Genomic DNA, 27096 nt, shown 5'->3' with positions numbered 1-27096 from the left:
CCAACCACTGGATTCAAGGTGAATATACAAAAAAAAACAAAAAAAAATTTGATTTCTCTATAACTGCAACAAATTAAAAATTAAAATTACGAAACACACCATCTACAAGAGCATCCAAAGCATCATATATTTTGGAAAAAATAACAAAATACACTGTAGACTCCAGAATATTATTCAAAGAAATTGAAAAAAACCTAGTCAAAATCAAAATCTCAACGGGATTTTTAAAAAAATCACACTTGCTGTGTCATTCAATAGAGATGAATAAGACCCAGATAGGTAGGTGGTAGGAGCTGTTCAAGGTCATCCACCTAGTTGAAGAGCATCACAGATCATTCTAGTAACTCCATTTTAGGACAAATTTCTTTCTCAATAATTCAAAAAAACGGATAATCTTTAAATGTTCAAAACACATCTCAGAACACAAAGCCCCAGGCTTACAAATAGCTCTTTCGGTTTCTACTACTCACATATTCTTTTTTTTTTTTTTTTTTTTTGCGGTACGCGGGCCTCTCACTTTTGTGGCCTCTCCCGTTGCGGAGCACAGGCTCCGGACGCGCAGGCTCAGCGGCCATGGCCCGTGGGCCCAGCCGCTCCGCGGCATGTGGGATCTTCCCGGACCGGGGCACGAACCCATGTCCCCTGCATCGGCAGGCGGGCTCTCAACCACTGCGCCACCAGGGAATCCCTACTCACATATTCTTGCTGTTCCTTGCCGAAGGTCTCTTCACTCTTGAAACTCTAGACTTTTTGTTAACACCTTTATGGCATTATAATTCATATACAATATAGTTCACCAATTTATCTTGTCCACTATGATGGACTTTAGTGTAAGAGTTGTGCAATCATCACCGCAGTCAATTTTATATTTTCGAAAAGAAATCCCGTACCCATTACCAGTTACTCCCCATTTCCTCCAGCATCAAACATCCCCAAGTCCTAGGTGACCACTTACTGTCTGTGCCCACGGTGGACACTTCATATAAACAGATCATGCTGCATGCTGTCTTTTGTGACTGGCTCACTTCGTTTACCATAATGTTTGCAAGGTTTTTCCATGTTGTAGCTTATTATAGTACTTTATGTCTTATTATGGCCAAATAGTATTTCATTATACGAAGAGGCCACATTTTGCTTTTCCATTCAACACTTGATGGACATTTGGGCTGTTCCCACTATTTGGTGAATTCAATGCCTCTGCTATGAACACTCTTTTACAAGTTTTTGTGTGGGCATCAGGTAAACAGAATTTGATTAAGGAAAAGAAAGACACTTATCTTACTTTCCTTTCAAACTGACAGTAGCAATGTAATGTCTCACCCTTCATCTTTTTTGCCCTATTCTTTAGCTGTAGTTCTCAAGTTTCCACTTTCAAATGCAGCATGTAGTTTTTTCTGAAATGTAGACGGGTGGTATACAAGGAAAATTATTTTAGGTTCTACCCAGTACCACCGAGTAGACATGAATTCACTTGAGTCAAAAGAAAATTTTAAAATTTTAATGTGAAAAAATCTCAGTGTAAGTAATTATGGTTCAGGGTAACTAATACGTGTGTAAATGTTGGGACAGAGAGCTGAGTAATCACGGAAGCAAGTGTGCAGTTGGAAACAGCATTACATAGACACCTCTCTGAATCCTGTATTCAACCACGATGTGAAGTAATTATGGTCCTGAGCGTGTAACCCGAAAAGGGGGGCAATGGTTGATGATGTCAGGAGTATTGCCATGGTATCTATCACCCCAGTTAACTTAGCATCAGAATGGCAGCAGATGGAATGAATACTGAATACTGCAGAATAATGAAAAGTCTGGGGGCAGAAAAGCAAAGTAGAGGAAGGATGATGCTACTTGCCCAGGAGCTTAGATTTTACTCACAGCCCTTTTGAGAGTAAGGAAAGCTCTGACAATATCACCATGGACAGCTCATGCAGGAAGTTTCACACTGCCAGTTAAACACTGCCTGCCCATCCCACCACCACATACCATGTAATTTGCATACTGCTCCCATACATAAGTCCCTCAACATCTCAGAGGCCGTAGAATGCGTATTGTTCAACTGGTGAGGACGCTGACGACAAGTGAACGCCAGGCCAAGGCTATGAGCTCCCAGGCTCCCCTCATCTTTCTGCTCCTCTGGATCTCTGGTAAGAGAAATAGTTCCTCTTTTTGCAGCACTTAAGTCCTCTGAATCTTGACCAAAAAATATAGCATTTGTATATGAAATCGGTTTTTTTCATTCTCAACAAACATGATGCTTTTGATTTATCTTTTCTCTTTTCCTCCCTAAACAGAGACCAGAGCAGAAACACCCATCACACAATCTCCAGCATTTGTGTCAGTGACTCCAGGAGACAAAGTCACTGTCACCTGCAAAGCCAGCCAAGACATTGATGTTTTTTTTGTTGTTGTTGTTTTTGTTTTCTGCGGTACGCGGGCCTCTCACTGTTGTGGCCTCTCCCGTTGCGGAGCACAGGCTCCGGACGCGCAGGCTCAGCGGCCATGGCTCACGGGCCCAGCCGCTCCGTGGCATGTGGGATCTTCCCGGACCGGGGCACGAACCCGTGTCCCCTGCATCGGCAGGCGGACTCCCAGCCACTGTGCCACCAGGGAAGCCCAAGACATTGATGTTGACGAGCACTGGTACCAACAGAAACCAGGAAAAGCTCCTAAGCTCATTGTGAAATATGTTTCTACTCTCATCTCTGGGGTTCCATCCCGGTTCAGTGGCAGTGGGTATGGAACAGATTTTACCCTGACAACTGATGACGTGAAATCTGAAGACGTTGCATGTTATTTCTGTCAACAAGATGATAATAAAATCTCAGAGTGATATATTCTGTTACAAAAACCTCCAAATGCCCTCAGTGGAGTGACCTCAGCTGCCACTCAAAATGTTCAGAATATAGAACTAGGCAACCCACAGGGATTTATAAGGTTCTCCATGTACACGCATACTCACTTCCTTTTTCTATTTGTTTCCATATTTTCTGCTGCCTCTAGTGCTATGCCTGACACACTTGATATGGTAGAGACTCTTACAGCCTTCAACCACATTGTCCAGCTGTTTCAATGAGCTCACTCTGAAGCAGAGATAAATCCACGTGGCCATGTCCCTATCTTTTGCCACATCTTTCATTTCCACCTCCAAGAAGAAACGAAGGCAATGATGGATCCAGCTTAGGTTTCCAATTATAGCAGTAAAAGCAATCTTCTCCCACCCTCTAAACTCACCCACACACTCATTTAGACTCTTCCCTACTGACTTAGTTTTCACCAGCTCCTTTTTAATATTTCCTATGATACAGGGGAGAGCAAGTGATAGCTGTAAGAACTCAACTTACATAAGATGCAGGTCCCAAAAAAACACAGTCCTTCTTTAGAGTCCCGGAATTTGTCCTTTTACTATTTGCCCTGGGTTGCTCTTGAAACAATGACCACCAGAATGGCACTTAATTAGTACTTTTTTAAGACCTTTGTTCTTTTGTGAAACAGTTCATTTCCATAATCCCAAGGTTAAAAGTGTATCCCCTAGGGCTTCCCTGGTGGCGCAGTGTTTGAGAGTTCGCAGGGGACTCTCAATGATGCAGGGGACACGGGTTCCTGCCGCGGAGCGGCTGGGCCCGTGAGCCATGGCCACTGAGCCTGTGCGTCCGGAGCCTGTGCTCCGCAACGGGAGAGACCACAACAGTGAGAGGCCCGCGTACCGCAAAAAAAAAAAAAAAAACAAAAAAAAACCCCTAAAAGCTGGTTCTTTGAGAAGATAAACAAAATTGATAAACCATTAGCCAGACTCATCAAGAAAAAAAGGGAGAAGACTCAAATCAATAGAATTAGAAACGAAAAAGGAGAAGTAACAACTGACACTGCAGAAATAACAAAGATCATGAGAGATTACTACAAGCAACTCTATGCCAATAAAATGGACAACCTGGAAGAAATGGACAAATTCTTAGAAATGCACAACCTTCCGAGACTGAACCGGGAAGAAATAGAAAATATGAACAGACCAATCACAAGCACTGAAATTGAAAGTGTGATTAAAAATCTTCCAACAAACAAAAGCCCAGGACCAGATGGCTTCACAGGCGAATTCTATCAAACACTTAGAGAAGAGCTAACACCTATCCTTCTCAAACTCTTCCAAAATATAGCAGAGGGAGGAACACTCCCAAACTCATTCTACGAGGCCACCGTCACCCTGATACCAAAACCAGACAAAGATGTCACAAAGAAAGAAAACTACAGGCCAATATCACTGATGAACATAGATGTAAAAATCCTCAACAAAATACTAGCAAACAGAATCCAACAGCTCATTAAAAGGATCATACACCATGATCAAGTGGGGTTTATTCCAGGAATGCAAGGATTCTTCAATACATGCAAATCAATCCATGTGATACACCATATTAACAAATTGAAGGAGAAAAACCATATGATCATCTCAATCGATGCAGAGAAAACTTTCAACAAAATTCAACACCTATATATGATAAAAACCCTTCAGAATGTAGGCATAGAGGAAACTTTCCTCAAATAATAAAGGCCATATATGACAAACCCACAGCCAACATCATCCTCAATGAGGAAAAACTGAAACCATTTCAACTAAGATCAGGACCAAGAAAGCGTTGCCCACTCTCACCACTATTATTCAACATAGTATTGGAAGTTTTAGCCACAGCAATCAGAAAAGAAAAAGTAATAAAAGGAATCCAAATTGGAAAAGAAGAAGTAAAACTGTCACTCTTTGCAGATGACATGATACTATACATAGAGAATCCTAAAGATGCTACCAGAAAACTACTAGAGCTAATCAATGAATTTGGTAAAGTCGCAGGACACAAAATTAATGCACAGAAATCTCTGGCATTCCTATACACTAATGATGAAAAAATCTGAAAGTGAAATTAAGAAAACACTCCCATTTACCATTGCAACAAAAAGAATAAAATATCTAGGAATAAACCTACCTAAGGAGACAAAAGACCTGTATGCAGAAAATTATAAGACACTGATGAAAGAAATTAAAGATGATACAAAGAGATGGAGAGATATACCATGTTCTTGGATTGGAAGCATCAACATTGTGAAAATGACTATACTACACAAAGCAATCTACAGATTCAATGCAATCCCTATCAAACTACCAGTGGCATTTTTCACAGAACTAGAACAAAAAATTTCACAATTTGTATGGAAACACAAAAGACCCGAATAGCCAAAGCAATCTTGAGAACGAAAAATGGAGCTGGAGGAATAAGGCTCCCTGACTTCAGACTATACTACAAAGCTACAGTAATCAAGACAGTATGGTACTGGCACAAAAACAGAAATATAGATCAACGGAACTGGATAGAAAGCCCAGAGATAAACCCACGCACATATGGTCACCTTATCTTTGATAAAGGAGGCAGGAATATACAGTGGAGAAGAGACAGCCTCTTCAATAAGTGGTGCTGGGAAAACTGGACAGGTACATGTAAAAGTATGAAATTAGAACACTCTCTAACACCATATACAAAAATAAACTCAAATTGGATTATGGACCTAAATGTAAGGCCAGACACTATCAAACTCTGAGAGGAAAACATAGGCAGAACATTCTATGACATAAATCACAGCAAGATCCTTTTTGACCCACCTCCTACAGAAATGGAAATAAAAACAAACAAATGGGACCTAATGAAACTTCAAATCTTTTGCACAGCAAAGGAAACCATAAACAAGACCAGAAGACAACCCTCAGAATGGGAGAAAGTATTTGCAAACGAAGCAACTGACAAAGGATTAATCTCCAAAATTTACAAGCAGCTCAATATCAAAAAACAAACAACCCAATCCAATAATGGGCAGAAGACCTAAATAGACATTTCTCCAAAGAAGATATACAGATTGCCAACAAATACATGAAAGAATGCTCAACATCATTAATTATTAGAGAAATGCAAATCAAAACTACAATGAGATATCATCTCACACCGGTCAGAATGGCTATCATCAAAAAATCTAGAAACAATAAATGCTGGAGACGGTGTGGAGAAAAGGGAACCCTCTTGCTCTGTTGGTGGGAATGTAAATTGATACAGCCACTATGGAGAACAGTATGGAGGTTCCTTAAAATACTAAAAATAGAACTACCATACGACCCGGCAATTCCACTACTGGGCATATACCCTGAGAAAACCAGAATTCAAAAAGAGTCATGTGTCACAGTGTTCATTGCAGCTCTATTTACAATAGCCAGGACATGGAAGCAACCTAAGTGTCCATCGACAGATGAATGGATAAAGAAGACGTGGCACATATATACAATGGAATATTACTCAGCCACAAAAAGAAATGAAATTTAGTTATTTGTAGTGAGGTGGATGGAGCTAGAGTCTGTCATACAGAGTGAAGTAAGTCAGAAAGAGAAAAAGAAATACTGCTAACACATATATACGGAATCTAAGAAAAAAAAAAGGTCATGAAGAACCTAGGGGCAAGATGGGAATAAAGACACAGACCTACTAGAGAATGGACTTGAGGATATGGGGAGGGGGAAGGGTAAGCTGTGACAAAGTGAGAGAGTGGTATGGACATATATACACTACCAAACGTAAAATAGATAGCTAGTGGGAAGCAGCCGCATAGCACAGGGAGATCGGCTCAGTGCTTTGTGACTGCCTGGAGGGGTGGGATAGGGAGGGTGGGAGGGAGGGAGACGCAAGAGGGAAGAGATATGGGAACATATGTATATGTATAACGGATGTACTTTCTTATAAGCAGAAACTAACACACCATTGTAAAGCAATTATACTCCAATAAAGATGTTAAAAAAAAAACAAACCAATGGGTTAATGATAAAATCAAAGAGAAAATCCTAAGAATGGAAACTAGCTCTTTTACATTGTTTGTCTAATTTTAGACTTCATTACTGCCTAAGGATTCTCATATTACAGGATCATTTTTCTGATAACAAAATTGGGGTCAAAAAGAATAATTTGTCCACAATTACACAAGAAAGTATTCTAACCCAGGTTGGCCTAGTGACAGGGTCTATATTATTTCTATACATCATATTCCATAGCCACTCCTTAGAGCCATCTTATATAACCTAAGTTAACTTAAGTTGAAATACAATGGTATTAGTTGACCAAATATTTCATGATCTATGAAATATAGCCTATATTACAGTCAGAAAATCTCTTAAGATATGCAGCTCTTTCTACAGACTGAACTAAAAGTGGTGGTCATTATTATACAATTTTTAAAAGCAAAACTCAAAATCATAGTCAAAAGTGTGCAAATATGTATATAATACATATATGTTAAATTAAAATATACATACATATGTTAAACTACAGATAGGGAGATAAGAGAGATAGAGGTAGAGAAAAAGGAAGAAAGAGAGACACACAAAGAGACCAAAATGTTTATATAGGGGTAATAAGTTTACTGGTGTATAGGGGTTTTGTTTTATTTTACTTTTCTACCTAAATTCTCCATAAAACATTCATAAATCTCATATGGTTTTTAAAATAATTTAAGATTGCTCTGTACCTGCTTTTTTTCTCTGCAAATCTTACCATGACTTTTTGACTAAAGACAATAAAATCTGACGTGGCTTGTAATACTGCATTTGTTATCTTGCAACCTCAGGGATCCAGGGAAGACTAGGTGGCCATTTGCAGTCTTCTTGGCTTATACAGCATTGCTATCTACTGACAGAACTTCATAACTGCACCCTGACTTCAGCGTGAGGCGAGTCACAGTCAGCAATGTGACACTGTTTCTTTTAAATTATTTTCATTTCTAATGTTTATAGAAATGGTCAACCTTATACAAAGATATATAAAACACACATACATTGGAGTATTTTGAAGCGAAACCATTAAGAATTTCAGTACACTGCTCACTGATGAGGACCTTTTCCCAAGCAGCCACCACGCCACTATAATACAGAATTAAGAGCAATTCCCTAACATATCTAATAACCAGTTTCTATTCAAATTCGTTGATTCTCTCTAAATACGTTGTTACAGAAATTTCGCTTCGGTCAAAGTCCAGGTCCAGATAACTGTATGGTTAAGTTTTACCAAAACCTCAAAAAAAAAACCCCAAGACCCTGTATTTTATGAAAATTGTCCAGGGGATAGTAAAAAAGAGTAAACTACCAGTATTTAGAACTATAAATCATGTCATGAGGCTAGGATAATCTTGAAACCAAAATTAAAGACTGAACATGAAGAAAGAACCCAAACACATTTATCGTCCTCGATGTAAAACTCTAAGAGAAAGTATTAGAAAGCTGTATCTGTTAGAATTTCACTTGGCTGCACACAGTTGGAATCTAACCAGGGAAACTTTATAACATGAGGGAGTGTTCTTTTCTCACAGAACCTGGGGCAGGGGACTCAGGGATGGAACAGGCTCCTTTCCCTCCTGCCCCCTCACCCTAGTTCGTGACCTTCACCCTACTTATCACAAGATGACTTTTCCAGTGTTCCAGGCAGAACCACTTGGACTTTACCGGTGTGGGTGGAGGTGGGGCCACTGTCTTTTCTGTGACATTTGGCTGTCTTCGTGGTTATTGTCTAAAGGTTTTCTGTCTTTCTAGGCTGCCCCTTTCCTAGTCCTTTGGCAAGAAAGAGCCAGCATTTGTTAAAGCTCTTTCTTGTCTAAGCCCATTTGTGTTCCCAAGTTGCTAGTTTCTCCAACACCTGCTCTGTGATATATGAGGCAAAAAGAAAACCTAGGCAGTTTTCTGTCATTTTTCAGATCCCAAGACCCCTACATGGTCTGCCTTATTCTCTCTACCTGTGTTAAATTCCTAGGGTCGCCATAACAAAGTACCAAAAACTGGGTGCCTTTTAAAGCCACAAACTGGGTGACTTTTATAACAGATACCTATTCTCTCACAATTCTGGAGGCTAGAAGCTCCAAATAGGGTGTGGGCAGGGCCATGCTCCCTCTGGAACCTGTCAGGGACAATCTTCCCTTACCTCTTCCTAGATCCTGGCATTGGCTGTCAATCTTTAGCATTCCATAGTTTGCAGCTGCATCACTTCCATTTCTGCCTGTCATCACATGGCATTCTCCCATCTGGGTTTCTGTGTATTATCTTCTTTTTATAAGAACACCAGTTGTATTGGATTAGGGACAAACCCTTCTCCAGTATAACCTTATCTTAATATAATTAATCATATCTGCAACAACCTTATTTCCAAATTAAGTCACATTCTAAGGTACTGGGTGTTAGGACTTCAACGTATCTCTTGGGAGGAACACAATCCACCCCATAACATCACCTTTCAGAGTATTATTGTTTTTAACAAGATGCCTGGGGTTTTTAGCTGTACTTGGTGGGAGGAATAAGGAAAAGTACTTCTTTCTTTTGGGAAGTGGAAGTCACCTTGTATATTTTTTAAGCGTTCAAAAACAAAAAATAGCAGCAACAATAGAACAAGGAACCAGTATCAGCTTTAGGTGGAATATTCAATGGTCCAAATATACATCCACAGTTCAATAGTGAAGACAACTGAATATCCAGGGTTTTTAATAAATTTATATGCATAACTACTCATATAGTAAAAGCTGAAGGCATCTTATATTTACTAAGCACCTATCTTGTTCTTGACAAGAAAGCAAAAACCCATTCCCTGTAAAAGGTGACTTAGCAGTTCAGCTGCCAGGTCACTGGAGGGCAAAGGAGAGAGGGTGGTACCCTTGCCCATCCACCCATGACAGGATTCGTGCTCTAGGAACTGAATCATCAGTTCCTTAACAATTAAATATTGTTTGTTAAGAACATTAAGTGTTTCAATAATTAAATGTTGTTGCTGAATGCCTTAAAAATAACAGGGTGTCCAGTCGTTTAAACTTCCCAGGTTTCAAGTTGAGGATGTGAACCAGTTAAAATGTAGCGACTCTATAAAACAATCTCATTCTAGCTCCATATAGTTTTGTTTTGTTTTGTTGTCTTTTTATGCCAATACCATACTGTTCTGACTACTAAAGCTTTGTATTATAGTTTGAAGTCAGGAAGTATTATGCCTCCAGTTTTATTTCTCTTTCTCAAGATCGCTTTGGCTGTTTGGGGGTCTTTGTGTTTCCATACAAATTTTAGGATTGTTTTTTATATTTCTGTGGAAAATGCCATTGAAATTTTGATAGGAATTGTATTGAATCAGTAGATCACTTTGCCAAGACTATGAGAAGGAGTCAATCTCAAAAAGACAAAATAATCAGCAGTAATTTTTCTAAGGCTATAATAGTAAAGACCTGTCCAGAAGAAAGAATTTTCTGTATTTGTCATCTCCTTTCTGTTTAATTATTCCATGTAAATCTAAGTGCTACAATCTCTCTCCCCACCTCAGTCACTGCCCTACTGCTCTGGGAGGTATAAATAGGATGTGGCAGCCCTTGGGATGAAGCCTGCATGGCACTGGACAGGAGAGACCCTGCACCCATCTAGAGAATATTTGATAAGATATGTGGTTCTCCATGTTCTTCAAGGATCTGTACATATTTTGTCATACCTCATGACATTATGTTACTGCTGTCTGCACAACAGTGGACCCCAGCAATACTAGTGTGGAGAAAAAAGGAAGGAAGGAAGGGAGGGAGGGAGGGAGGAGATACTTGTTGATTTATCCATAAACATTCTAATTTTTCTAATTAAATTATATATCCAAGTAGTTTCAATGTGACATATTCCCAAATATACATATTTATCAAATTCAGTTTGAAGAGCAATCACTGAGTACTCAGTACAGAGGCACGATGGCGAATACAGAAGTATTTCAAGCTGTTCAAATATGATTATAAAATTCCATGATGTAAGGCAGGATGTGGGAGGTATGATAAATACCACTTTACCAAAGTGATTGCCTACCTACCTGGAGAGTTTGGGTCACTCGGGTTTTACCCTCTCCTTCAAAAGCCAAAATCTCTTAGGCAGCAATGGAGAACTTCATTATGTGTAAAGCTCACCATCCACAAAGCCTCCATTCTAGCCTGGAACTCCAGCCCGATTCAGTGGCTGACTGTGAGGCCAATTTTCCTTTCCTAATCAGTAGTCTTGCAACTCATTACAGGAGCTTTAAGCTGAAGATGGCCTTTGTCAGCCTGTGTCCCTCAGAGACAGCATGGGACAGAAACCCTACCCTCCACTGCCAATTAGAACTTCACACAAGTGAAAAACAAATTTCCAGTGCATTAAGTCACTGAAGCTTTGGATCGTATCTATTAGAGTAGCTATCACTGCTCTTAGTTAATGCACTTATCAGGCTGAAGATTATTGCAACTAGCAGCGTTTAGTGGAAATCACAAACTGGTTCTTAGAAGGCAAAGGTTTAGACCCTGACTGTGCTCCTACAACCTCAGTATCATTAAGGGGGCCTTTGTTTCCTCAGTTATAAAAGTCAATAGTTAAGGCTCTTTTCTATATTAAATGGGATGTTTGTATCCTGACTGAGTTCCGGAGCAGCTGTCACGCTGAAGAAAGAAACGTGTTTTCATGCTGCACAGACTCATTTTTCATTCTGTCACTGGATTTCAGAAAATGCATTAAAATGTCTCCTCTGACTTAAGGGAAACAGATGGCAACTGTGCAAACAATTTTCCTGGTTTACGAAGGTTTTGCAAAGTGCCTCAGGAAATTTAATGGAAGTACTTTAATTGGGAGGCAAGGCTCTACAAAGACCCTCCAAGATCACACTAAGCCTATATACTATTCAGTCTAACATGGTCCCAGGCTCAGCTGCAGCCCAGACAGTCCCAGTTAAGGCACCACCTTCAGAAGCAGTTTTTAGGGCTTCAGAAATTACCGAAAGTGATCACCAGAGGGCGCGCCAGAGCAAGAGAGGAGAAAACAGCAAGTACCATGTGACTGCTGAACAATCCTTGTTCATTTCACTCATTCATTTGGGTAAACATGTATTGGACACCAAGTGTATGCCAGACACTTGTTAATCACGGAGAGTGCAGCGGTGAGTGCGATCCCTCATGAGATGCCTGTGCGATGCAAGAAATAATGAGGGATGTGAAGAATATTCTTTTTCATAGAAGTGGAAGATATGATATCCTGGGCAGAGACAAGTGTCAATGATACGTTGTGCGTGGTTATTTCTGCGATCTTGGTTTTTCCCTAGGTTGATGTATCCCGGTGTATGTGCCTTACATTTGGGTAGACTCCTCCTGGTTTCTGGTATTAATTTCATCAGCTACTCCTTGTCTAGTACTTATCCAAATTCCCAGCCACGCCAATTACAAGATTGATTAAATATTTACTCTTTCTCCTCACTTCACTTTAAAGGGCCATGAAATTTGCGGTTCAAGGAATAGAGATGAGCCTTTCTAATCTGTAAGGGTCCTAGGTTTCATTTGAGGACTGCTCCAGTCCACTTGCAGTATCACAGTCATGCCAAATTAGAGAATAAATTGAAAAGTATTCCATATCTGTGTATCTCCTTGACATAGGAATTATCAGTTTCAAAAAAAAAAAAGCTTATAAAGAAACTGCTTGAAAACTGTCTTGTATTAGGTTCTTTTGGAGGAGGTAGGTCTTTGACAAACTCCTCAATTTCTTCTAAAATTAGTGTCTATCTCTTCTTGGGCGAATTATTCCATTTATTTTGGGAGATAAGGAATTGTGCCCTTCATTTAGATGTTCAAAAAAGCAAAAGCCTATCTGGGGGAAGGGGAAATTGGATGAAGGTGGTCAAAAGGTACAAACTTCCAGTTATAAGATAAATAAGTACTAGGGATGTAACGTACAACCTGATAAAGATAATTAACACTGCTGTGTGTTACATAGGAAAGCTGTTAAGAGAGTAAACCCTAAATTCTCATCGCAAGGAAAAGGATGTGTTTTCTACTTCTTTAATATTGTCTCTGTATGAGATGATGGATGTTCACTAAACTTATTGGGATCATCATTCCATGATATATGTAAGTCAAATCACGATGCTGTATGCCTTAAACTTACACAGTGCTGTACACCAATTATATCTCAATAAAACTGGAAGAAAATATTAAAAATTAAAAAAAAAATAAAAATTTAAAAGAGCAATGGCCTAGGGGGGCTTTAATCTGAATATGGGTAGAAAATGAGAAGAATAAACATTCTATCAAACCAACCCTGCCTAACCTAGAAACCCTGGACAAGTGGGTTTCTGGAAAATGAAGTAAGAGGACGAGTCAAGCATGAAGTGAGGAGGGGCAGAGAGAAGGCAATGGTACAGGAATCATGACAGCAGTCAGGGAGATCAATAATCCCATTGCAATAAGAATCTGAAACAGGAAGGGACCACACATTTGAGAAGCTTCTGAGAATCCTTGAAAAGGTGGAGCCTTCACCAACATGTCACAGGGGGACCCGGGCAGTTTTATTTGAATAACAAAAAAGGGTGAATTAACTGATTAATGAATAAACAAAATGTGGTATATCCATGCAGTGGGATATTATTCATGCTACAGCAGAGATGAACCTTGAAAACATTAGGCTAAGTGAAAGAAGCCAAACACAAAAGACCACCTATTATGATTCTACTTTTATGGACCGTTCAGAATGAGAAAATACAGAGAAACAGGAAGTAGATTAGCAGTTGCCAGCAGCCGGGAAGGATGAGAATACTAAGAGGTGGTAGAGAAGGAGAACGGGGTTTCTTTTTCGAGGTGATGAAAATATTCCCAAATTATGATGACGGTTGCATGTGTAGTGTGATATGGTGAATATACTAAAAAACACTGAGCTGTGTATTTTAAATGGGTGGATTGTATGGCATGTAAATTATATCTCAATAGCGAGGTTACCCCCAAGTCACTACCAAAAAAGGAAATGGAAAAAAATAATAGTGAGGATGGCCCCAGAAGGCTGGAAGAATGGGGGAAATCCAGGCAGCACGTGCTTTAATTCTTTTTTTTTTTTTGGTTTTTTTTGTGGTACGCGGACCTCTCACTGCTGTGGCTTCTCCTGTTGCGGAGCACAGGCTCCGGACGCGCAGGCTCAGCGGCCATGGCTCACGGGCCCAGCCACTCCGCGGCATGCGGGATCTTCCCGGACCGGGGCACGAACCCGTATCCCCTGCATCGGCAGGCAGACTCTCAACCACTGCGCCACCAGGGAAGCCCTGCTTTAATTCTTAAAAGCTTTTCGGTATGCTGTAATCTCTTTCTCATTCTCAATGTCTATATGTGTTTTTCTCTTTTTCCTTGGTCACACTGTCTAGAAATTTGTCTATTTTATTGATCATTTTCAAATAAATATCTCTTGGTTTTATTCACCAAAATAGCTTTGTCTTTTATGTGCTTCTGTTTTTATTTTTACTAATTATGTCCTTCTACCTTCTTTTGGTTCATCTTGTTCTGTGGCTAGCTCCTTGAGTTTAATGCTTAGTTTATTATATTTGATCTCCTGGCTCTTTTTCTTTAATAAATTTATTTATTTTATTTTTGGCTGCGTTGGGTTTTCGTTGCTGCGCGCGGGCTTTCTCTAGTCGCGGCGAGCTGGGGCTACTCTTCGTTGCGGTGCGCGTTCTTCTCATTGCGGTGGCTTCTCGTTGCAGTGGCTTCTCTCGTTGTGGAGCACAGGCTCTAGGCATGCGGGCTTCAGTAGTTGTGGTGCGTGGGCTCAGTAGTTGTGGCTCGCAGGCTCTGGAGCACAGGCTCAGAAGTTGTGGTGCACGGGTTTAGTTGCTCCGCGGCATGTTAGCTGCTCCAGCATGCTTCCCGGACCAGGGCTCGAACCCGTGACCCCTGCATTGGCAGGCAGATTCTTAACCACTGTGCCACCAGGGAAGTCCTCTTGGCTCTTTAATCAGTAAAGAAAACACATTTTCATTTGAGACCCACTTTGATTCCATCCCATGAATTTTAATATGCAGTATTAAATACTAAGAGTATTTAATAAATATTTAATATTTAATAAATAAAATACTGCATTTTAATATGCAGTACTCTCACTGTTGTTGACGCTTCAATAATTCGTTGCTCTGTAATTTGATATATTTCTTTTTAAGATTTTTAGAGTGGTCATTTTTTAATTTCCAAGTCAGTAATCTGTTAGTTGGCTACTTTATGGCTAAGTTCTAGGTTTATTGCGTTGTGGTAAAGATAATGTGACCAAAATGATTTCTACTTTGGGACAATGTATAAATGTTTCATTCTCTTTTTGGCCCAGTACACAGCTAAATGTTATAAATATTCCATAGGCATTTGAAAAGGTTATGTTTTCAATGTTATATACCCAAGTATCTACTGATACATATGTGTGTGTGTGTGTGTGTGCGTGTGTGTGTATTATATATATACGCATATATATTAAAATGAATTGAGACATATATCTCTTTTTCTTTTTCTAATGGGGGTCAGTGTGTGGATTAGAAAGGATCTATTTGAAGCTTGTGCTTCTCCACCAGGGAACTTAGACAGAAATATTCTCAGCTACTTTTGGAAATGTGCCTTATTACATAAACACACTTGGGAAAGAGGCAAATAATCTTTAACATGTTGATGCCAGCAAAATTATTTCACACTATTGTCAGTTCTGTTATTCCACACCGGATAGGATGATGGGCCTGGGAAGGAATGAAGAAGGGAGAGAGATTCCAGTTTTCATTGTGTTGGTCCCAACTTCTTTGTCTATATAGAAAGTCTTCTTCTCTGCTACTTACTAAATGTAACCTTGGACAAGTTACTTAAGATCATCCTACACCAGTTTCCTCATCTCTTACATGAAGAAAGCAACTATCTAACAGAATTAATCTCACAATCAAAAACAGTGATATATATATATAAAGCACTTAGCACAATACTGACTGCCAGTAATAGTTTAATAAAAACACCTATTATTCCCAATAGGCAGGAAAAAAAAAAAAAAGAAAGTCTTCTGGTGTAATCGTCATTTTCTCAAGTTCTTACTGTGTCTGTAATAAAATTTTTTAATGTATTTTGATGCATTTTGACTCAGTATAAAAGTCCACCACTATTAAATCTTCTTGGTAAATTGTATCTTTTATCTATAGTCAAAATATCCTAATTCACCAGCTGAGGATTCGAAATACACGGAAGAACAGACAGCAACGGACATTCCGTTTCCTAACTGCATCCTTGCACTTTCTAAGAGCAAACGACCCTCCCCTTTTGAGGAATTACTTCTTTCTGATTAGGTGGATTCAGCTGAGGATGTCATGGGACCGACACTTTCCTTAGCCAAGGGGTAGCCCTTGACCCAAGCTAGGCTAAACAAACCTCCCCGCTTGCTGAATCTTGAAGAAAAGGACCCAGAGGCTGAAAGCATTTCATTCTATCTAATCACTCAACCTGAGCAGGCTGTTCCTGACATAAGAACATTTGAGGATGAGCGTGAATATAAGTTAGAGTCTTGGAGGCACTGCCGTGACTTCAAGTGAGTTTTGACCCTCCCCACCTTCCTTCCCACCACTGCCACCACCAGCCTCTCTCTCAGCCCCTAATGGTCCCTGAGCCCCAAGGGACACACCCCTCCTTGGGCCCCAAGCCCACCCATTTCCTGTTCTTGGGAAAACTGGCAGTCTCAATACCCAGTGCCTTGCTCTCATGCTTTGCAAATGAAATTCACAAAAACAGAACAATCTGATATAAATGTATTTTGCGCGATCTGAGCTCTTCAGTCTTTTTATTATATCTGATTTTGTCCCTGGAAGTGTTCTTTCCTCTAATTCTATTTCTCCAGTATTACACATTGTCCTTCCTTCAGTTAGCAGTTGACAATCCTCATCCATTGCATTAGTCGTTTCAATCATTTTATGTATTAGTTTTAAATACATCTCTTTTCAACAACATAGGGCCGGATTTGTGGGTTACATTCACTGTTCTTGGTCTTTCGGTTGTAAAGTTTTTCTCATTTATATTGTCAAGGTACAAATTTTTCCAAAACAATTAAAGTTCTCATGCATATAGATCGTGAGCATGTATCAAAGATTCATTTAATTTATTGATGACAGAACCAGATGATAAAGCTGGTGAAAGGAGGCCATAGATACACACACACACACACCTATGAAGGCTAGAATAAGATTGCTAAACAAGATTCAAAACTGGTTAACGTCCTACAGAGCAATAAAACCATAAGGCTTAGAGTGGTCTTCCCGGACAAAAATCATTTGTCATTTTCATGATATCAGTTTTTTCTAGGCTAACAGCTAACTTTTTGGAATCTAGTTTTTTTTTTTTTTTTGCGGTACGCGGGCCTCTCACCGCCGCGGCCCCTCCAGTTGCGGAGCACAGGCTCCGGGCGTGCAGGCTCAGCGGCCATGGCTCACGGGCCCAGCCGCTCCGTGGCATGTGGGATCTTCCCGTACCGGGGCACGAACCCATGTACCCTGCGTCGGCAGGCGGACTCTCAACCACTGCGCCACCAGGGAAGCCCTGGAATCTAGTTTTTAATCAGTAATAAATACAAGTCAAACAAACTTTATTTCTCTAGCAAATCAAAGGACCTTGAAAGGACATATAGGGTTGAAGAAAAATCATGTATGACAGTTATTAAAGAATGGTAAGGCTTTGGAATTCCCTGGCAGTCCAGTGGCTGGGATTCCTCTCTTTCACTGCCAAGTGCCCAGGTTCGACCCCTGGTCAAGGCTCCCAGGAGCCACGCAGCACAGCCAGAAAAATAAAAAATGGTAAGACAGACCCTATTCCGGACCATTACCATCATAAGTGTAGGGACCACCACGCAGCAAACGGGTTATACAGAAGGGGAGAGAGATTGGGCTTCAGATACAAGGACTAGTGGGAATTTATAGCCAAGGAGCAGGGTAGGGGTCAGTGGATAGACAATTTCTAAGAGGAAACATCAGGGGTAATTCTGATTCTGGCTGAACCAACCTGATGGGAGCCTTGCTGAAGGCAGACCAGGGTCCTCAGACATTACCTGGGAGATGATGGAACATAAGGAACTCAGTTAGATACCAAGGAGGATGCAGGATGGGGAATTCTGGTTAAACTGACGTAGCAGGATTCTTGCTAAAACTGGACAATGCAGTGATAAACACAGAAGCCCAAAATTCAGGGCCTGCTTGAGAAGAGAGTTCAGAGGAGCCTGAGTAGAGTTTGGTCAAGGAGAGAATTTTTCTCAGTAGGCATCATTTTGCCTTATCTTCAAGCTTTGGATAACTTAACTTTTATTATAGTTTGTTCTATTTGGACTTGGCCTGCCCATCTTATTTTATATTTCAGTTTATCATTATTTTTCTCTTGATTTTTTATTTCCTTGTCCTGAATTTTGCTACTTTGGTTTATTAATTTTTTTTTCTTCTCCTGGTGCTTTGGAACACTTTTATCCCATTGTTGTTGAATGCCTGTCACTTGACCCCTTTTTATTTCCGTCACTAGTCACATGGCCTGAAGGGCAAGTGTCAGGCGTCCGGGTGTTACTCCACATTCCACCAGCCCCCATCCCACTTCCAGTCCCAATGTCTTTTAACTCTGAGGTGCATGTGATTTTTTTGAGGGCTTTGTGGGGAAAACTAGTGTTGGCTGCTTTAAGGGCCCCTGCCTATTTTTGTGATGGAATGGAAGATTCTAGATTCTAGTTGCTCCATCATTTCAATAATGTAATTTAAATCTGTGCAGTTTCCCCCCATTTTTTTTTCTCCTAACAGGATCCTTTGTGATGCTGCAATCATGGACTCCATTTATTCTCATTTTTATATTTTTTCTGTCATTGCAAAGGGAGTTTGAGAGTGGTGGACAGGTCCAGCATATTAAATGTAAAAGTCCACATTATTCCTTGCTTCAATTGTTGGGTTTCTTGATTTTTCTTTTTGTTTCTTTGTTGTTTGTTTTCTCGCCACCCGGCCCTCTTCCCATCCTTCCCTCTTAGGTTCGGAACTCTAGTCTCAGCCAGGATGATCAGGGCACTTTGGGGTGGAGGGTGCGTTGAGGAGAAGGGAGTGATCTGTGCCTCTTTCCCCAGCACCAGACTAATAGCCCTTAAATGCGATGCTGATTAGTATCGGGAGAAGAGCCAGGAACCAGCCTAGTTTAACCCCACTTAGAACCCAAAGGAGCCAATTTAAGAAAGATACAGTTTAAGATGATGAATTAAACTCACACATTCAATCACAATACGCCCTTGTTTAAAAAAAAATTAAGGGGCTTCTCTGGTGGCGCAGTGGTTAAGAATCCGCCTGCCGACGCAGGGGACACGGGTTTGAGCCTTGGACCGGGAAGATCCCACATGCCGCGGAGCAACTAAGCCCGTGCGGCACAACTACTGAGCCTGCGCTCTAGAGCCTGTGGGCCACAACTACTGAGCCCGCGCGCCACAACTACTGAAGCCCGCGTGCCTAGAGCCCGTGCTCTGCAACAAGAGAAGCCACCGTAATGAGAAGCTGGCGCACTGCAACGAAGAGCAGCCCCCGCTCGCTGCGACTAAAGAAAGCCCGTGCGCAGCAACAAAGCCACAATGCAGCCAAAAAGTAAATGAATAAATAAATTCTTTAAAAAAACAACAAATTTAAAAAAACCTAAAAATAAATTTTTTTTTAAGAAATTATTTTAAAGAAATAAACCCACAGGGAATTCCCTGACGGTCCAGTGGTTAGGACTCTGCACTCTCATTGCCAAGGGTCCGGGTTCAATCCCTGGTCAGGGAACTAAAATCCCACAAGCTTCACGGTGCAGCCAAAATAATAATAATAATAATAAACAAACCTACAAGGACAAGAAGAACAGGGCAGAGTCAACAGCAGCAAAATATCAGGTTGAGTGGTAACCACCTTAACTGACCCGTGGAGCTGAACAGAAGCTCAGCTTCTCAGAAGAGCTGGTGGAACTAGAAAGCAAAGAGAGATTGAAATCCTTTTGAAATGGGATCAGGATATACATATTAAGGGAATGAGGCAACATCGCAGAGTGGGCAGGAAAGATGCAGAGCCCAGGTCCTTAGTCAAGATAAGCAAGACTGGGGTGGGGGTGGGGCATGGTCAGAGGGGTGGGAGGGGGCACTCAGTGAGGGTCCCTGAGCCAGCACAAAGCAGAGTGGAGTGTCCATACAGGACCTGAGGATTTTGACAACAAAGGCAAAAAGTGTGAAGAGCCAAACCTGAATTCACGTAACTCCACAGCTGCCTGCGGAGCTGGTCCGCGATGGGTTTCTCTGAGTAGGGTGAGAGAAGACGCAGGGCTGGATGCCAAGCAGACAGACAGGGAGCCAGGGAACTCCAGGGCCGAGCTCAAAGGGCTCATCACTAGTGGAAACCCGCTGCAAACCACAAGCCTCAATATGTAAATCTCCAAGGGTCCATAAGCCGGGGTACGTTGCTGCTGTTGTCTCTTTCACTCTAGAACGTCAAGAAACACCTGCAGCCTTAATGTCCTCGTGGAAACAAGATGAGTGTCTACATTTCCCAGAGTGGGACCAAAATCTTGAGTCATGTTTACGGCACACGCATTTGCACATGGTTGGGCAAAGGACTTTGCTTCTCTCAGCATGTCTCTCTTCAGAGATGAACGGAAAGACACAGCTCCAAAGCAGCGAAGCAGCAGCGAGTTTTCAAGTGACCTCCTCTGCCTCCCTCCTTCCAGGCTAATGGAGCCATCCTTGCCCCCTTGGAGACGCAGGGCAGATGTCCATCTGTGGCACTCTAGCCCGAAGACCGGCAATTGATCAGATTCTGAGCACCACTGAATGTGGACTCCAGAATTTCCTCCTACCCTTTTGGAATATCAGCTTAAGTCAAGTACAAATGACAGACAATATGATCCTAAGGAGGGAGGGATCAAACTGAAGTCAAAAGAATCACCTGCCTGGGACTCTACTGTGAACGATGAGCTGAAGAAAACCTTTGAACCACAGACTTCAGGATGGATTATCAGACACAAATATTCAGCAGTCAGGTAGGGAAGCCCCCATCCTTCAACCTTTGCGAAGAGCAAAGTTGTGTCATTGTGTCTCTAAAATGCTGGGTGATTTACTCTATGGTACTGGTGGGAGGCAGACCTCTCAAATAGGCTGGTTAATCATGTCAAATAAAAACCAAAAAAGGTGTTTTTTGAAATATTAGACCTGAGGAACATTGATAAGATAGCTTATCAAGAGTTTTCAGGGTGGGGCTTCCCTGGTGGTGCAGTGGTTGAGAGTCCGCCTGCCGATGCAGGGGACACGGGTTCGTGCCCTGGTCCGGGAAGATCCCACATGCCGCGGAGCGGCTGGGCCCGTGAGCCATGGCCTCTGAGCCTGTGCGTCCGGAGCCTGTGCTCCGCAACGGGAGAGGCCACAACAGTGAGAGGCCTGCGTACCGCAAAAAAAAAAAAAAAAAAAGAGTTTTCAGAGTGGCGCTTCCCTGGTGGTGCAGTGGTTGAGAGTCCGCCTGCCGGTGCAGGGGACACGGGTTCGTGCCCTGGTCCGGGAAGATCCCACATGCCGCGGAGCGGCTGGGCCCGTGAGCCATGGCTGCTGAGCCTGCGCGTCCGGAGCCTGTGCTCCGCAGCGGGAGAGGCCACAGCAGTGAGAGGCCCGTGTACCGCAAAAAAAAAAAAAAAAAATAGAGCTTTCAGGGTGACTTATAAACATGCACTTAGCCTCTCCCTCTCTCTATCCCCACAAACAGTTTAGAATTTATTCTAAGAATCTAACTTTGTTGCGGGCCACATGGAAAGCAGCTTCAGTGATGAGTTTGCTGGAATTCTCCCCCAAATTTTCTATTTCCATCACTCATGCATAAATCCAAGAACCTCTCAGGCTAGTTTATTGACACGGCCTTTCCTCAGTAAGTCAATCTTATCGAGGTCCATCCTGGACACTCTGTAGAACGGTAGATGCTCACAGATGCTTCTAAGACATCCTTTGCCTTCAAATAATCCATATTACATGTCCTCGTGGAAACGAGATGAGTGTCTGCATTTTCCAGAGTGGGAGCAAACATCCATATTAAGGATCTCAACCACTTCTCAGTGATACACGTGATGTCACAGCAAACATGACAACAACCATCCCTATTGATCCTACTGAGTAAGAGCAACAAACTGGCCTGTGCCACAATGGTTCTTATGACAGCCATCTTTTATCAGTAGCAAATTCTGCTTTATAATTCACTTTCTGCTTGCACGCTTCACTATGTCTCCGATTTACTCACTTAAGAATATACATTTTCCAGCCACACCCACATCTCCTGCACAGAACCAGGAAAACCCCTACCTTTTTGTATTCTTAATCTAAAGATTATAAAAAAAGATTTGAAAAACAAAGAAAACGTAAGAATATGTAGATATTATTTAAAAATTATATTTGCACATAAATACTGAGAATTCTACTGGGCGATATCAGACTTTACTTTTTATCACAATTGGTACAGCCTTGGTGTTTCTGAAAGCCACAAAACGAATGTATTCATATAATTTTTAAAAATCAAATAATCTGCAATATACAGGACAGTAGAAAATGTCACTACTCCCCTTTCTTCCACAACAACACACCTCTGTAATCGATTTCAGGAGATAACCACTGAGCACAGTTCATTGTATTCCCTTCAGCAATTAGCCTGTATTCATATCCATACATATTTAGTTAAAATGGGATCACAATATCATACAATACAGACCATTCAGCCTACATCTTTACAATCACCTTCCATGTGACTATACGGAAACCTACTTCATCCTCTTATTGGCTGCTTTGTGCTCCACTGCAAAGCTCTATCATAATTAGTTGATGGTGAAGATGTCAGTTATTTTCTATTTTTTTACCTTTTAAACAACATTTCAATGAGCAGTCTTGTATATACCTTTGAGACTATTTTTCTACTCATTGCCAACCCGGGGACAATCTAAGGAGCTTCTTTTTTCTCCCCTCACCCCAGTGTTTTCTGCCAAGTGTATTGCTTCCACTGGGTGACTTCGTTCCCAGGGTCTAATCTGCAGACTGGTGCAACTAAGTGCATGAGCTCTGAGTTGAAATCCCAGCTCTGTCACTCATCACTGCCATGAGCAAGTCACTTAATCTCTCTGCACTCAAGTTTCCTCATCTACAAAATAAGGGATAGAGTAGTTTCTAGTTCCTAAATTTGGAGGGATAATTAAATGTGGTGATCAATGTACAATGTCTGGCACTTCATAAATGCTCAATAAATTTCAACTGTTTTGATTGTTATTGCTTGCATCTCTGCAGAGAAATTCACTTTCTATCCTCTTTAACATCCATGTCGACTGTGTCCTCAGTCAACTGTTTTTTACACTTAATTTCCACTCTCCTCTCTATCTCCAGGTTGCTTTCTTTCTTCATCTTCTGGTGAGATTCACTGCTGATTCTGCTATTCAAGGTAACTAGCAAAGCTCTCAGTGTCAAAATCAATGAAGGCTACCCTAATCTTCAGAATTAGTATTACGATTTCTTTTGTAAAACTTACTATTGCAGTGGTCTGTATTAGTCCTTGGTCCATTATAATTTATCAGCTCTGATCTATTATTGATTTTCAACTATCTGTGGTAGGATTGTATTTTTGTTTTTCGGGTTTTTTTTTTTTTCATTCATTCTGCAAATGTTTGTTGAGCATTTACCAAGTGAAGATGCTGGACTGGGCCTTCCAAATATAAGACAACGAAACATCAACCAGCTTACAATCCAGTAGGGTAGAAAGAATCTGACAGCAGATAAGAGCAACTAGGTGTTCTAGGCCCAGTGACCTGCCTCTGTACTCTACAAAATTGAGTCACTTGCTAGGAGATAACCCAACAGAAGGTCTCTCTTGAGTTGAGTCTTGAAAGACAATTTGTTGTTCACAAGCTCATGGAGGTGAGCAAAAGTGTCTCCAAGAAGAGGGAGCGTTATGCAAAAGCTGGAGGTCACAGAAGTACAGCAAGGACTTGAAGATGCTGGGAGCAATGTACGCTAAGGTGGGAATGGAAGGTTAAGAGGGAAACAGGACTGCAATAAGCTGGACTCACAGCAAAATGAGGTCTTCAGGGCCCTTGATGCGGTTACTGTGGAAACACCAAGGCACGCCATGATTCCCTGGCAACTCCAAAGACAGCATGCACCTGGTTCAGCTCATTGTGGCGTGGTGGGTACCCCTCTCGCTCTACCTATCCTGTGACAACAGACAACCAACCAAGTAAAGTCTGCTTTTCTACTCTTTTGATCTTTGTTTTTGTTTCACAGGCCATCTATAGCTTCATTCCAAATTAGATTTCAAAATAAGACATGGGCCTTTGTTTGATATGTATTTAGCCATATTGAAAAAACATGGTGGCAAAGGAGAGGTTCAAATAGGAAAACATTCTTTATTAATATTATTAACGAAAGAAGCTTAAAAGTTTCATAATGGCATTGAATGAGGTTTATCATTTGCAAAAAGCCCCCCACCCCACAAGAAGGTATAAAGAAGCGCACTTTTTTTTTTTTTTTTTTTTTTTTTTTTGCGGTACGCGGGCCTATCACTGCTGTGGCCTCTCCCACTGCAGAGAACAGGCTCCGGACGTGCAGGTTCAGCGGCCATGGCTCACGGGCCCAGCCGCTCCGCGGCACGTGGGATCCTCCCGGACCGGGGCACAAACCCGTGTCCCCTGCATCGGCAGGCGGACTCCCAACCACTGCGCCACCAGGGAAGCCCAAGAAGTGCACTTTTTAAAATGAGCTTATTTATAAAACAGAAATAGAGTCACAGATGTAGAAAACAAACTTATGGTTACCAAAGGGGAAAGGCAGGGGAGGGATAAATTAGGAGTTTGGGATTAACAGATACACACTACTATATATAAAATAGATAAACAACAAGGTCCTACTGTATAGCCCAGGGAATTATATTCAATATCTTGTAATAATGTATAATGGAAAAGAATGTGAAAAAGAATATATATATATAAATATATGTATGTGTGTATATAGCTAAATCACTTTGCTGTACACCTGAATCTAGCACAACATTGTAAATCAACAATATTTCAATTGCTTAAAAGTACAGGGTTGTTTTTTTTAATGTGCTTATCTTTCTTTGTAATTTATATTCAACCTACTTTCCAAAAAATAAACAAATTAATAAATAAATAAACAGCAGTCCAGATGTGGGAGACTGCTAAAATATGGGACCATCAGGCCATAGACATAAATAAATCATCTTCTAGGATTTTAGAGCTCACCTAAGAATGACAAACATTCTCTGTCAGGGAAGCCCCAGGGCCTCCACTCCTGCTTGAGAAGGGAGTTAAGCTTCAGTAGCTGACCCAGGGTTCTGCTCTTTGCCGTTTCCGTCTAATTGGTTGCTTTTTGTTCCTTTTTTTGCACGTTTTCATTAATTAGGTGTCAGGGATAAAACAAATTTCATTCCCAGATTAGGTACAGAGGAGGGGAAATTGTTCTACAGGAGGCTAACTGATGACTAATTTTTAAGATTTCCAAACCAAAATAACTGAATTGGGGAAGGGGGCTTGCTGCCCTGTCAGGGTAGGGTTTTGTGCGAGTGGAAGTTAAGGGGAATCACCATGGTTCACCTTCAGCCCAGGGACCACAGTGGAGATTAAATGTGAGCACATTTTTGCTCAGTTATTTGTGAGGTTTTTGTCCTGCTGTATCCTTTGTGCAAATTTGTGACATTTTGGTTAAATGAGCCATTCCTGGTGACCCAAAAGTTAAAAGGCAGAAAACCAGAAGATAGTCAATTTTTAAGCTGAACAGAAAAGTGGATGAATTTGTAAGGAGAGTAGGGTTTGTGGAGAGAAGGGAAGAAAAATCTGGATTTTTCTGTGAATTAGCCTTTTTCCTGTGATTGGCTTCAGAGGGAGGTTTTTGATCAGGGGGGTGTGTTAGCTCACTCACTGTGGCTTATACGTTCGGCCAGGGGACCAAGGTGGAAATCAAACGTAAGTGCACTTTTCTACTCCTCTTTCTTATAGAGTCGTGAAATTTGGGGGTTTTCATGCTTGGGATGTGAGTTGAGGTCACTTTCGAAGAGAATGGGATTCTTCTGAAAATGAGATCAGAAAGGGACTGAAAATCAGGTTGTCTCAGAAGAGCAAAGAGCTAGTTAGTTGACGTGGCATCTAAATGGCCAGATTTTCTCTGTATCCGACAGTCAAATGACTTTAGCAGCAAAAACAGATTTTTGTTGAGGGGAAAGTAATTAAGTTAACGCTGAGGATCACCTTTGGCCAAGGGACACGTCTGGAGATTAAACGTAAGTAATTTTTCTCTACTACCTTCTGAAATGTGTCTGGGTCTAAATGCCAGTGTTGACTTTTAGAGGCTTAAGTATGAGTTTTGTGGAGATGGGTAAATGAGAACATTTCAGATTTTTTATCAGTTTCAGAAGTTAAACTCAGCTCCAAACCTGGGTTTGTAGACAAAAAGATTAATCTACACCGAATGACTCGAAGGGAAAAAAAATTAGTGTCGATGAAAAAGGAATACTTGCAGCTCTAAAAGAGTTAAAGCGAATTAATTTTCATTGAAATTTGCCAAATATTGTATTGATTTTTGCTTGTATGTACAACACGGAAAAGTAGAGAAATGTATTTCTTAGTCTGTTTTCTCTCTTCTGTCCGATATATTATTTTATAAGAATAAAAATCAATAGGATGCATTACAAAATCAGTAAGAAGTTAGAAAAGCATATTTATTTGTGTTAAAGTTGCCGCTTAATTGCGAATCAGAAGCACCGCCATTTTTAGAGGCTAAAATGAGTGCTAAACTGTCAATATTTAGAAATTCTATAGAGATTCTATACCTTAACAGATTACTCTTTTTTAAAAAGCCGCATTTCTATATTAGACTAAACTGGAAATGATCTCTTATCATAATGGAGGAAAGACCATTTCCTACCATTTTTGGGTTGTCCCCAAAAGCTCAGTTTTGAAGTAATTTGTTTAAGTGAAGGAAAATAAAATAATTGCGTTTTTCAGATGCCCACGGACATGTAGAAAAATAGGAAATATTTTAATGAGTATGTTCTTTGTTATTACTTGCTGGTGTTTTTATACTGCAGAGGAGGCCGTGGCACAGCTAGGGTGGTCTGTAGACTTCTTGGCGGTCTCTTTTCGTGATTGAATGACGTTGGCGGCCGGGTCCCAGGGCTCTGGTGACGGCGCACCTGGCCGCTAAATGCCGCCAAAGGCCACGGCAACCCCGCGATCGCC

At 41.0% G+C, this 27096-nt stretch overlaps 1 protein-coding gene and 1 gene segment (V, D, J or C); one reads left to right on the top strand and one right to left on the bottom strand.

Annotated features, from left to right (window-relative positions):
• The window catches only part of RPIA (ribose 5-phosphate isomerase A), a 110662-nt gene that overhangs the window by 6674 nt on the left and 76892 nt on the right, over positions 1-27096 (bottom strand). The gene's annotated exons all lie outside the window — the stretch shown is intronic.
• The window catches only part of LOC116764484, an 88262-nt gene that overhangs the window by 58545 nt on the left and 2621 nt on the right, over positions 1-27096 (top strand). Inside the window, 1 exon segment of the V gene segment in view lies at positions 25789-25824. Within this exon segment, the coding sequence occupies positions 25789-25824 (36 nt within the window).

The sequence above is a fragment of the Phocoena sinus genome, chromosome 13, assembly GCF_008692025.1.
Source record: "Phocoena sinus isolate mPhoSin1 chromosome 13, mPhoSin1.pri, whole genome shotgun sequence".
NCBI classification, from domain to species: domain Eukaryota; kingdom Metazoa; phylum Chordata; class Mammalia; order Artiodactyla; family Phocoenidae; genus Phocoena; species Phocoena sinus.
Note: the sequence above shows the minus strand (reverse complement) of the source record. Positions and strands in the feature narration are given on the sequence as shown.